We start from the raw sequence: 12,563 nt of genomic DNA, 5'->3' as shown, positions 1-12,563 counted from the left end.
GGGTCTCTCCCCGGCGGCCCGAGGGACATCAACGGGGTGAGGACGGAGGAGAATGGATGGCTGCTGGCTCCAGAGTCCCTCATTCACTCTCTAACTTGCTCACATTAAAGAGAGCTCTAATCACTGCAGGGACTTGGCCAATGATGTGCTTATCAAACGGCATATTTCAAAAAGGCATCTTAAAAGGCCCGAGGGCGAAGAGGCAATAAGAGCACATTTGTATGTGGATGAAAGGGAAAAGTGTAGACAGACCTTGCATCAGAATACAGCGGGGGGAGATCATTAGCATCACTAGCAAAATATGCAGAGAGAAGGAGAGAGTGAGGTGGCGCTGGGATGGAGTTGTTGGGCTATGGGAGAAAGAACAGTTCCCTTCGCTGTTCTTTTTTTTTTTTTCTGTTGTACAAAGTTCCCAAAAAGAATATGAGAACAAATACATTTTTGAACAAAGGATGGTCTCTTGAAGTGGAAGCCCACTGGGGTGCGTGAGGTGGTTCCACTGTGGGTTACAACAGAGTGAAGCCACAAACGCATCTCCTCTGACTCTCCGCTGACAGAACACACCCAACACGTGAGCTTTGAAATGTGAGGAAGAGCCTCGAATCAAACACGAAGCTACACAATCCCACCGTTCATTCAGTGGCTGCACATCTCTCTAGCATTCTGGTTATGGACTCTAACAAATCCAGGCCACAGCCCCCCCTCTGTGTGACAAACTGGTTAAAATATTGTCTCCTAACAGTGGAAAAAAAAAGGGCTGAGAGAAGCATTGTTTGTGGTTTCTATGTAGAGACTTTCCAAAAGTGTGGCAATATGAGAAAGTTTTGATTTAAAATGTGCTGAGTGGCTCTTTATTTGCTGCCAGACACCAAAATGATGCTGCAAACGATAAGAGGACGTGTCAGATTTCAGCAGTTTAAGCCACACAAGGAGTCTTGAGAATTCCCCTCCAAAAACAGAAAAGAAAGCGGAGTAAGCTTCTGTCATATTTTAAACATTGACATGATTTATCTGAGCACAAAAATGATTTGTGTTTTCGTGAGACAAACAGTTTTTTTATGTGCTCATTTGCAAACATTTGTAAAAGAGCATGAGAAGCACTGAGCTCACAACGAACTGAGGTAATGTGTTTTTATCTTTTGCTGCATCGTTTTGAATATGTTTTTGTTGTGTTTCTTGTTCTGTTACCAGAACCCTTCTACAAACGCATGTGGACTAGATATATTATCCTTACTCATCTACACTATTCACAATCAAATAATTTTCAGCCAAAAGTTGCAACTTTCAAATGAGAAAGTTCTTTTAAAAAAATTACAAAAAAGGTGGGAACTTTTGACAAAAAATTTTTCTATTCTTCCTTACATATTTTGCGTGTTTCGGTTTTTACAGATGTGGACAAATGTGTGTAAAAAAAAGTCTAAAATTTAATTAGTAGAATAAGCTCATATTTAAAAAAAATCCAACATTTAATTTGAGTTTTAGGAAATGTTTTTAATTGAATCCTCATTACTATAGTTGCTAAGATCTATGAATCATTTATAAAATGAATACTTTACTTTTTGAACACTGTAAGGCTTTCTCGGAACCTTGAATGAATAATGCAGGACATCCTGTTTCTTTGGGGAATAAATAAAATGTGACTCAGAGGTTTATTACTTTTAGCCGCAGGTCAGTAGGCTGGATGAGGATTCATATTTATGCAGGATGCTCAGAGAAGAAATAAAGTCTCCTGAGCTCAATGTTACAGAAATGCAGTAAAAAGTGGCATTTTGGGTTCACCAAGTCTCCATTTGCCTTTTGTTTTGTTTTGTTTTTTCTCTGGGAGGAATGTCAGAGTCTTTGCAGTTCTATTGCTTAACTCTACTGAGACATTAATTAAAATGCTTCCCTTTTTATCAGTCAGGGTTTGAGCTTTTTTGGGGGTTTGGCATGAAATACAGGTTGAATGTGGAAACGCACCACTGCTAAGTATGATGGAGGATCTGTGATGCTGTGGCCCTCTGAACCTGGTTGGTGTGTAAATTATTTAGCTTTTGTCAGTGAGCTAAAATGTGTATTTTTACACTACCTTTAATTAAGCAGGCTGATGCCTAAATAAATATGGCCTACTAATGTGTTTATGTTTGAGCTATGAGGTTTGTTTGTTTGTTTGTTGGCTGTTTCAGTGCCCTAAACATCCTGTGGGATCTGTGACGAAATCGTAAGAGAAAATCCAGGATTCTGGATAAGGAAAGTTTGTGTTCAGAATGAAAGATGATGCAGTGATTTTGTTTAAAACAATTATTTCTTAACCTGATTTTTTTTGCCCCATTGAAAAAATGTTGTAGATGGTTTTTAGTGTGGAATTATACCACACCATTCTTCACATAAAATAAAGACAAATGCATCAGAATACCCAAATACGGTGACCAGACACTTCTATAACGTAGGAACATTCAGGGTTAAGTTCATAACATTTCCAGACTGAAAACAAAGAAGGACGAAAACTGATGTATCTGGAAAAAAATTCACGTGGTTGTGCTCCTGTACATCGGCATCAGCGCATCCTACAGTTGTAGCTGCAGCGAACTGATGCCAGGCAAACACACACAGGCGCGTGCACGGATTTGAACACAGCTCATCAGTCTCAGTTTGGAAATTCAGGATCAAGAGACCAATTATCTTAATTATTCTCCTTTTCCCTCCATCACTCTCGTCTGCATGTTTTCCCGCTTTCTATTTTAGCTGTGTTTGCATTTGTGGGTGTTTGGGTTTGTGCATTTCACAACACAAAATTACTCCAAAGCTCCCAGAAAAGCAAATTTACGTCTACACCAGCTTTAAAAAAAATAAAAAATAAAAAATCAGCAAAAGAAATCCAGCTGTCTTAATTCCAAAGCCAAACATGAAGCAAGAATCTTTTTGCCTTGGGAACATTGTGGTCGTTAAATAACGATGGTGCAATGAAGCTGGAAACCCAAAAGAAGCTAAGTTTAGAGCTCCAGGGCCGGCCTGCCTGCCTCCGCTGCTCCCATGAAACGGTTAACACCACAATCCTGCACAGAAATTAACCAGTCAAGTTCTGCAGCTCGCTTGCTAAGAGCTGACAGCGTCTCGTCTGCCGTTTGCGGAGAAGAGGGGCAATTATTGTGTGATGGATTTCACCTGTGCCCAGTGAAAATAACTCTCTGCGCTGTCTCAGGACAGTGAAATATCCATACCGGAAAAATCATTCTTCTGTCACCCCACAGAGCCAAAGACATTGTCATTTTTGCTCAAAGAGCAAATCACTGAAGGCATGCTTGCCCAGCAGTGAGGATTTGAAATGTCTAATAAAACAGGAATAGCTATACATAAATTCAGTCTCTTCAAAAAAAAAGTTAAATCTAGTTAAAAGTTATTGATCTTGAGAGTTTGGAGGCATCAAAGCAATGGACTTGTGTTATCATTATAGGACTTGGTTTGTATTTATAGAGATGAAGCAGATGATTTTTTTATGGTTTAAATCCCCTGATTATAATCAAACAGAATCTGATGAGAAAATATGATTTGACTCGCATGATGCTTTTATGATTTAGTGTGATGTGCAAAGCAGCCTGAAGTATCTCACAAAACAGAGCAGTCAAACGATAAAGTATGAAAACAACTCTTCATATATATTCATATTTTTATTTATTTATATTTCATTTCTGGAAGGATATCTTGTACACCAAATATCCCATTGGCAGTTAAGCGCATTCAATGTGTTTAGAAGCCAGAAACAGTCACTTGTTTTAACAAACACAAATACAAAATAAAGATAACCACAAAATAATGAACTGCATGTATATAACATACAAAAGAATCCCATGCCTACTCAGTAGGTAACTTCAACATTCCAGCTCTTGAGGATGTGGATATTTACACTTACAAAAATATACTTTATAATTTTTTATCTTTTTTTTTTTTGTTGTTTTCTTTTTTGCTTACATTCTGATAAAATGAAGCGGTGCCCTCATAGCTCGTCCCTTTTTCTTCCTCCCTCTGAGTGCGTACATTCTGTAACAAAAATATTCCCTCAACCCTTAAGGCGAGATGCAGTGCATCCACTCTCGCGCTCAGCCGAGTCGCAACATCTGCAAGGCTTCACGAAAGGCACCGAATAACAGGAGCGTTTGTCTTGTTTAGGTTTTTTTTTTTTTCAACATTTTTTTTTTTTGTTTTTCCATTTCTCTGTTTTTCAATATAACCAAGCGATATGTCACATGTGAGAAAGAGATAGTACCAGTGGATGATATTTACAACAGAAACTAACATCACTCTTACTCATGCTCGAATACTTAAGTGCTTCTTTTTTTCTTTTTTTAAATCTCAAACAATGTCAAAACATATCACAGCATCATCACTACATAATAGAGAAAGTATGTAGAAAATATGGCCCTGCTCACTTCAAATAATACAATGCAAATATGCAAATAATTGTTCACATCAGTGGTACCGAGGAATGATAAAAACGAAACATGGCACATGTACAATATACATATATGATAGCTTATGTATATCATTCAATGTCTTTTGTATAAATGTCTCAAGGACAAACGTGCCTGAGGAATCTGTCTGTCTGTCTCTTGGTGTGGGATTTATTTTTTGTTTTGTTTTGTCGGTCTGTGGTAGAACAGACCCGCCAGAGCCGTTTTCTATCTGTCTCAGGAGTCCTATATGCATTTGAAGTGCTGCATTTGTTTTACAGAGACAGTATGAAAAAAAAAAAAATCCTTTTACATGTTACGCTGTCCTTGCCCAGTCCTTGACATGTGTCTCTTTTCTTTCTTTCAGGCAAATCTCAAGATTCACCTGCACTGCACCCGGTAGCGAAAAAAAGTGCTTTTAGGAGGAGGGGAAACTAAGTCCTTTTGATGCTGATTTCTTTCCCCTGTAAAATGGAAACCTTGCAGAAGGAGAAGTTCGTTGAGAGTACAAAAAAAAGTTTTTCTGTCTGCTCCTCTCTTAGCAGATCTCGATTGTCCTCGGGGAAAGAGTGGTCTGCATGTCTGAAAGAGGGGTGGGCACTGGGGAGCTGTAGATGTTGGATGCAACTGAAGAAGGGAAGGAGGTGGCGATTTGAGACTGGAAGGTGGTGGACATCGACGCCGACGGATAGGTGGTGGCGACGGAAGGAGAGGGATAGGAAGTGTGGACGGGAGAGGAGTAGCAGGAGGTGACTGGAGACGGGTAAGAAGACACTGGAGAAGGATAGGAAGTGATGGGAGAGGGGTAACTGGAGGCGGGCGAGGCAGAAGATGCTGGAGCCGACGTTACTACAGCAGCTCCAGCCTTCTCTGCCTTCTTGTCCTTCTGCCTCAGGTGGATCTTTGTGTGCCTCTTCCTCTCATCGCTGCGGGCAAACTTGCGTCCACAGATCTCACAGGCAAAGGGCTTCTCCCCTGTGTGGGTGCGGATGTGTGTTGTCAAGTGGTCGCTGCGGCTGAAGTTTCTCATGCAGATGCGGCACTGGAAGGGCTTCTGACCGGTGTGGATGCGGATGTGACGTGTCAGCTCATCAGACCGCGAGAAGCGACGATCGCAGGTTTCCACAGGACAAGCGTAGGGCCTTTCGTGTGGCGGCGTCTTGCTTGGTCGTGTGGGGTACTTGCGCATGCGGCTGGGCTTTATCAGCTGGGACTGGTAGATGTTTTTTAAGTCCTGGGAACCAGTCTGAGTGGCAAAGGCCTTGATGGTGGACAGAGGAGTAAGCGATGGCTGGTTTGACTGACTCTGGAAGGGCTTTTGGTCTGGGGGCACCAGGCTGATCTCTCCCTGCTGCTGGGGGAAGAGGTAGTCAGGAATCATGGGCACAGGGAAGCTTGTGCTGCAGGTCTTGCCGTTGGGATATGCAGGGGGTGGGTACTGCACTGATCCCGCTGAGGTGGCGAACCCCTGACTCTGGTCTGGAAAGATGTCAGAGTTGGGGCTGGAGTATGTCGGGGCAGCTGAGTAGATGGGATTGGGCTCGCTGTGGTGGATTGAGGTGTTGAGGCTGGAACTTTGCGATGAGGAGGAGGTTGAGGAGGAAGAAGTGGAGGAGGACGGGATGGTTGATGAGGAGGATGAAGAGGTCTGTGACGAAGCTGAGGAAGAGCTGGAGGTGGGAGCGACGTTGCTCATTAAGCCGGTGAACAGGCCCAGGATGGGCTCCGCCCAGAGGCTGTTGCTGCATGTGGTGGCGGGTTCAAGGGTGAAGCGGCCGGTGTAGGATATGGGAGGCAGCCTCTGGGTGGGGTACGTTTGCTCCGCAACTGGCTTCTCGCAGGTGTAGTTGATATCAGATAGCGTATCTGCAGAAAGCACAAGAAATGAGAGACATTAGTCAAACTATCAATATGTTAAAAAAAATTTAATAAAAAAAACAAGGGTACTGCTGCCAGAAAGGTGGGCAGCATGTCACCCCTCTCCTCTGTGATAGGTCAGTGAGAAACACTCTGCAAGCAAACTCTTCACCCTCAACTCCAAAACCGTCTTTATATCTTAGAAAGCAGCTTTGCAGGCTTCCTGAGGTCACATTTTCCTCTATGAACAATTTCTCAACCTTCCGTTCATTTTCTGCTTTCCTGTGTGTTGCACAAGCACACACAGAAGCACACAGATTCCTAAAGACCATCAGAGCCAAAGGCAATTGATTACCCAAAGCTACAGCTCAGCTGGTTTTGGTAATGTAATTTGGATTGAGCAGAAGGAGCATCTAAAGCATGTGGTGACAGAACAACATTTTTGCTATTTTGGGGCAAGTCGTGTGAAGCTATATTTCAATTGTATTTATGTTTAGCTAAGTTTTGTAAGGTTTCAAACAAGCATCTAAAATTGCCACTTACTTTTAGTTTGCAAAGCCACAACTCTTAACATTTAACAGCTTGTTGAATACCAAAGTGCAGCAATGAATCTAAGTTTAAATTAAATGTTGGTTCTTTTGTAGCTTAGCAAATATAATCTAAACTTTAATCCAGCAGCGAGTAAAAACAGCTGAAGAAGATCTTGTCTTACCTCCAGAAAGATGATCGTACGGCTCCCCTGGCTCCCCGGAGCCAAAGCCTGCACCCTCGGGTGCGGAGGCAGTGAGGAAGGGTGTCCCCGCAGAGCTGAGCATCATCACCTCCTCCAGTTTGGGGTAGTTATCCATGGGGGAGTGAGGGAAGCTCAGAGGCTCTGAGATCTGCAGGGCAGGGAGGATCATCTCGGTCTTGGCTGCAGCCATCCTCTGCTGGTGCTGAGGCTGCGCTGGTGGCTGCTGCGGAGTCGCTGAATGTGTGCTGGCAGAGCGGTGCCTCGCAGGTGGAGGGGATCACTTAGCCCAACACTTCAGCTGATGCAGTGGAAGACCTTGTTTTCAGCTTTCCTCCGTAGCTCTTCTTCTCCCGTTGCTGCTCTTCTTTTCCTCTCAGAAGTGAGAAAAATCCACTCGTCTTTTCAGCAAGAAGAATCTAATCAGTCCTCTCATTCCCTAAGATTAATCAAAAATGATCAACTGATCAATCTTGATTTTTTTTTTTCCTTTTTTGCTTTGAATTAGGTTACCTATCCAATCAGGTTCTGACCGTCTCGGACTGGTTGTTGTTATGACTTTTTTTGTTTCACTTTTGCAGTGATGTTTCTCAGGCAGAGACTTCTATGTATCTCTGTTCTAACAGTTGCTCATGTGTGGCTCTCAGAGCTCTCTCTATGAGCTTCGAGGTTTCCCCGCTCTTATATACACTCCTGTCGTGACGTAGATGTCCATATTTGGAACAGAGGAAGCCCATATTTAGGCATTGCAGTGGAGAACACACACCGGCCTGAGGGACAGCAGAGGAGCGACTTTATATTAAGCGCTTGCAGTAAATTTGCGAAGACAACGGCGCTCACCCTTCCTCTCTGCTCCCGAATCAATGCGTCTTCATAGCCGAGCGGCTCGGGCTGACAAGCGGCGTAATTCTCGCTCTCCCCCGGTCCTTCGATAGATCTGATTCGGATTTCCCATCTGTGCAGCGAGCTGCTGGCGGCTCCCGGAACCCTCCGCACCGCCGTGCCTTATAAGGTCGTGACTACATAAGGACCTATTCCGGTGGGTTTCCATTTCCCCATGTCCTTATTTGGAGTTTCCTGAGGCAGCGCTGATCGCGTTTTGGCAGAGAACGAGACCGACGTGCAAATCATGTCCAGCGTTCACAATAACGAATGCTGGCAGCACAACTCGACTTGTCTGTGTTAAAAAAAAAAAAAAAACATATGCTCGGACTCAACCGAAGAGTTTGTATGTGGAAAACCTGAAATCTAACAGAGTTATTTACATTGTGAAATTTTTATCAGTTTTAAAGTAGCCTTCAAAGTCAGCCTGACAAAAATGTCTGTATCATCGCATTGATTTCTAAAAGATTAGCGTTTAAAACCAAATATAGACATGATTTACAACTATGTTATATATTATACATATTATATATGTATATACGCAATGCTTCAGATACATAATATTGTGCAAACTCTGCTGCAAACTTCCTCTAAATTAACTTTCCGTCTCCCTCGCCTGTGCCATTGATTTATGGGCGCGCAGATAGCCGGATGCTGACGAGGTGCGGGGCGATCCGTCTAATTGAGGGGTGTCCCCCCTCTGCTCAATATTCACGGGATCTCTCTGCCACTCAGCGGCCTAATGGGCCGCATTAACAACGCAGCGCGCAGCTGCGAGGAAGCCTGCGGGATACCGATGTTCCCCCGGCGCGCCAGCTCCGCTCGGTGCGGTGCTGACGAGAAATCAATGTGTTTCCCTCGGCTGCTGACTGGATCCATACGAGAGCGGCCTCATTGGGAAACATCGTGGGCTGGAGGATGTGAGGTGGCCCGAGAGAGAGAGAGAGAGAGAGAGAGAGAGAGAGAGAGAGAGAGAGATGCTGCTGTTGCTTTATGAAGCTGGTCAGACCCCATGGTCTTAAAATGTAACACGATTTGGGCTTAAGTTGTAAACTGTCATGCTTCATTTATTAGTCTTTCAGCAACAAGATACAAAGGAAAATAAGTAAAGATGTCTGATAATACACTAATTAGCCATGCACTGCGTTATTCGGGTAACGCAGGGTAGATTTGTGGTCTTTACATCGCATTCCCATTTCTTTTTCAGCCTCTGGCAAATCTGCATGTTACTCCCATTAGACTGATAGCTAAATGTTGTAATATATTATAAATGACCTGGGAAACTCACTCACCAAAACATTCTGAATAGTAAGATGGGTAATGTTCTTTCTCCATAAGGATGCTGTATGGCTAAACGATCAAATTGATTTCAGACAGATTACCGCTAACTTCAACTTTATTGCGATTTTATGTGACAAACCAACACAAGGTAGTGTGTGATGGAAAGAGTAGCAGATACATATATGTTGTAAATTCTTTTACATACACACACAAAAAAAAAATCCATGAAAGATTCAGCCCCTTGAGTGAATACTTCGTAGAACCAGTCTTTGTTTCTGCCATCATTGTACATCAACAGATTGACATTTTGGCCAATATTGCAAACTAGCTCTATCTCAGTCATGGTGGATTAAAAAAAGGGACTGCAAACAGATTCTCAGTGGTGTTTAGGGCCGGGCTTTGACTGGACCGTTCACTTTGGTCTGAACCCTTCCAATCTGGCTGAATGTTTATCGTCCTGCTGTAAGGGAACCTTTGACCCAGTCTCAAGTATTTTGGATCTTCTAACACCATCTGTTCTTTTTCTGTTTTGCTGAAAAATTATCTGCTAACTGTGTGAGCCGCTGCCAGCCTTGGCTAGGATTCTCTTGCAAAATCTCTTAATCTCCATGGGATTTAAAGGTTATTATTATTAATAATAATAGCCTACCCTCATCCATTTTCTCATCAGCTTTATCAAGTTTCCTTAACTCTGTTAAAGAAAAGCATCCCCACTCCATGATGCAGCTGACCAACACTTTTTTTTTTTCTGAGTGGATAAGCTGTTAAAGGTGATGTGTAATGTCATTTTATTCCAAAAGTCAAATTTTGTGGCATCTGTGGCAAACTGCACAATTTCACTGACGCTCTATAGCAAATCTCAGAAGTTTTTGCTAAACCGTTGGATTTGTGCTGAGATTCAATCACACACACGTGGACCCAGTCGGCTAATTTGGTGACTCCAGAAGTCATATTAAAATGGGGGTTGGATGCATGTCAGGGGTAAAACTGATTCAAAACCATGTATTGTTTTGCTTCCAGTTTACAAGCATCAATTTCTTTGTGTTGGTTATCATATAAAATCCCAACCAAATACACCAATGTTTGTAGCTGCAGCATAGCAAAAGAGAGCATAAATTCCTTTAGGCACTCTATAAACTATATAAAGTTTTTGTTCTCAGCAAAGAATGGACGCCACTCATTTATCGAGGCGCTTCCTAAACAAAACAAGAGGTCAGATAATGACTGTAAATTAGATAGCACCGGCTTTGTCTGCGAGGTGAGTTGGTGAATAAAATCTAAACTCCTGTCTGCATCTACCTTCTCTGTCAGCGGCAAAGCAAAGAAGAAAAAGTAGAGCATGCAGAGGAGAGAACTCATCATCTGATAACAATGTAATAAAATCAGGTTAGGGAAAACTCTGAAAAGTAATAAAGTAATAAAGATGATAAACAGTTCACAGTGACTGTTTGGGCCCTCCTCCTTCCTGATGCATTGGTTGGGGAGAAGGGAGTAGGGGGGAGATGTAAGGGCAGGAAAGAGGAGGATGTAGGTACTCATAATCTTTGAGCGCTGTTGGATGTTAATATATATGTTTGGGTCAGATAGTTCAGTCTCCTCTGTGTGTTTCCCACTGCTGCCCACACAAACCTGCCAGAGGAGTCCTTGCCTGATGAAACTCTAGTGCAGTGGGCGAGATAAAAAGGCTCTCCTGTTTCCTACACAGCCACCACACCCCTACTCCGACTTACAAACACACCCTGCGTGAGCTCTGGTTAATATTTGATCATCCCCTGATCTGGAGGGAAAAGACGAAAAAGTAGCCCAAAAGATCACAAGAGAGAGAAAAAAAAGAAGTAAGGAGTTGGAACAAAACATGAAAGGAAAAGTGGGAGAAATATGTGAGGAAATGTAGTTTTTATGGCATGGTAGAAAAAAAAATAACTGGATGCACGTTAAGAGAAAGAAATATGTGGGAAGGAAGGGTGAATGTCATCAACAGAAAATAGAAAGTCTGAAAGAGAATCCTCACGCCCACATGTACGTGGGAGCAGATCCCAGGCTTGGGGCTGGCATTTGTCAGCAACCAATATGCCAAGCAAGTCAGTCTGGGAGACAGGACAGGCATGCTGGTGTTCCACCTCCACACCTGCCCACTCCAAGCAGTGGTGCAATCCCTCTCCATTAGCATACAGGTGAATTCAGCCTTGCTGGTGTGCTCCCGTAATGGGCGGAGCGAGACAGCAGAGTGGGTGATGACAGTTACCAAAAGCCTGCATGTTACGTCATGTGACAGAGAAAAGCGGGAGCGTGGGACGGACAGATCGTGTAATAGCCGAGACAAAACAGACAGGAGCAGGTTATTTTAAGGAACGCGTCGCAGCCTTTGTTAAGGAATAAGAGTTTGCGCTTTAATCGCGGCCTGGCATGTGTTTTACGAGACTGAAGATCAGAGGTCGGCATCCTTTGCCCACAGTCACAGCAGTAGTTCTATTGAAGATTGGCCGTGATAGGACGATGTTTGCTGAATGTCATTTTCTACCTATTTTTCCTGACCCTTATTATTATCATTATTTTATTTTATTTTTAACAGAACACCCAGTCCATGTTTTTGATATGGACCACTTATCCAGAAAGAGGTTGAATAGGGGGAGCAGATAAAATAATAAAGCAAATATATGGTTTCGTTTTTTAGCTATGCCTTTAAGTTTCTTATTGCTCTCATGCATGTTCAGGCAACAGTTGCCCTCTGCTTGCTGCTGAGGATAGGATGGCTGTTTTTACATGCTTTGTGCAGGACTGCACTCCGTTTTATCTGGTAATGAGACGCTTTCCTTCATTTTGAATGATTGTGGGATGGCAGAAAGAGGATTTCACACAAGACCGCTGCCAAATTTCATCCAGAGGGCCGATCTCATCGTATACTCTGTAAATGGAGCTCCTTTGTTTTATGTAAAATAGCTTTTCCTTTTTATTTTTTTAAAGTATTTTGTTTAATATAAGAGAATTTTTTTGGGTGAAGACAAAAGCTGAAACAAAGTGTCCTTCACCTCACCCTTCTCTCTAAAGCCCATAGCAACAACAATGTTGGCAGCTAAAAGCCTGAAAAATGTTTCTGCTTCTTAAGAATCGCGGCACCACTGCACAACAAAAACTGTGCTATGCAGAAATGAAAATAGTTCAAACACACACAACCTCTTTTTAGTTCCACTTAATTCAGTAATAATAAAAGAAACACGATTCTGGAGAACATTACATTTCTGCCAACGGAGCTCAAACCCTGAAGAAAAGTCAAGTCAAAAGTCAAATTATTTCAGTCGTTTTTAGCAGCTTTTGGAAATATTTAAAACATTGTCTTTCCGCCTGAATTAATTAGGGTTTTTTTTCTGTATCCCACCTTTAGAATC

At 42.6% G+C, this 12,563-nt stretch overlaps 1 protein-coding gene across 1 annotated transcript; it reads right to left on the bottom strand.

Moving 5' to 3' along the window:
* Positions 1-4,531: 4,531 nt before the first annotated feature.
* egr1 (early growth response 1) lies at positions 4,532-7,923 on the bottom strand. The gene is made up of 3 exons (XM_015040633.1): positions 7,304-7,923; positions 6,997-7,272; positions 4,532-6,293 (listed from the first exon to the last, which is right to left on the bottom strand). The coding sequence occupies exons 2-3, from the start codon at positions 7,205-7,207 to the stop codon at positions 4,966-4,968; spliced, it is 1,539 nt and encodes a 512-aa protein (XP_014896119.1). The 5' UTR covers positions 7,208-7,272; positions 7,304-7,923; the 3' UTR covers positions 4,532-4,965.
* Positions 7,924-12,563: the final 4,640 nt, after the last annotated feature.

The sequence above is a fragment of the Poecilia latipinna genome, unplaced genomic scaffold, assembly GCF_001443285.1.
Source record: "Poecilia latipinna isolate Pla-1442-1.1 unplaced genomic scaffold, P_latipinna-1.0 Scaffold521, whole genome shotgun sequence".
NCBI lineage: Eukaryota > Metazoa > Chordata > Actinopteri > Cyprinodontiformes > Poeciliidae > Poecilia > Poecilia latipinna.
The sequence above is the reverse complement of the archived record's forward strand: the minus strand, read 5'-3'. Positions and strand labels throughout refer to the sequence as shown.

Bases quoted from the DNA above. Each gene is read 5' to 3' on its own strand.
- egr1 (XM_015040633.1), bottom strand. From the start codon at position 7,207: ATGGCTGCAGCCAAGACCGAGATGATCCTCCCTGCCCTGCAGATCTCA. The intron at 6,294-6,996 runs GTAAGACAAGAT...TGCTTTCTGCAG, and splicing joins GTACGATCATCTTTCTGGAG to ATACGCTATCTGATATCAAC.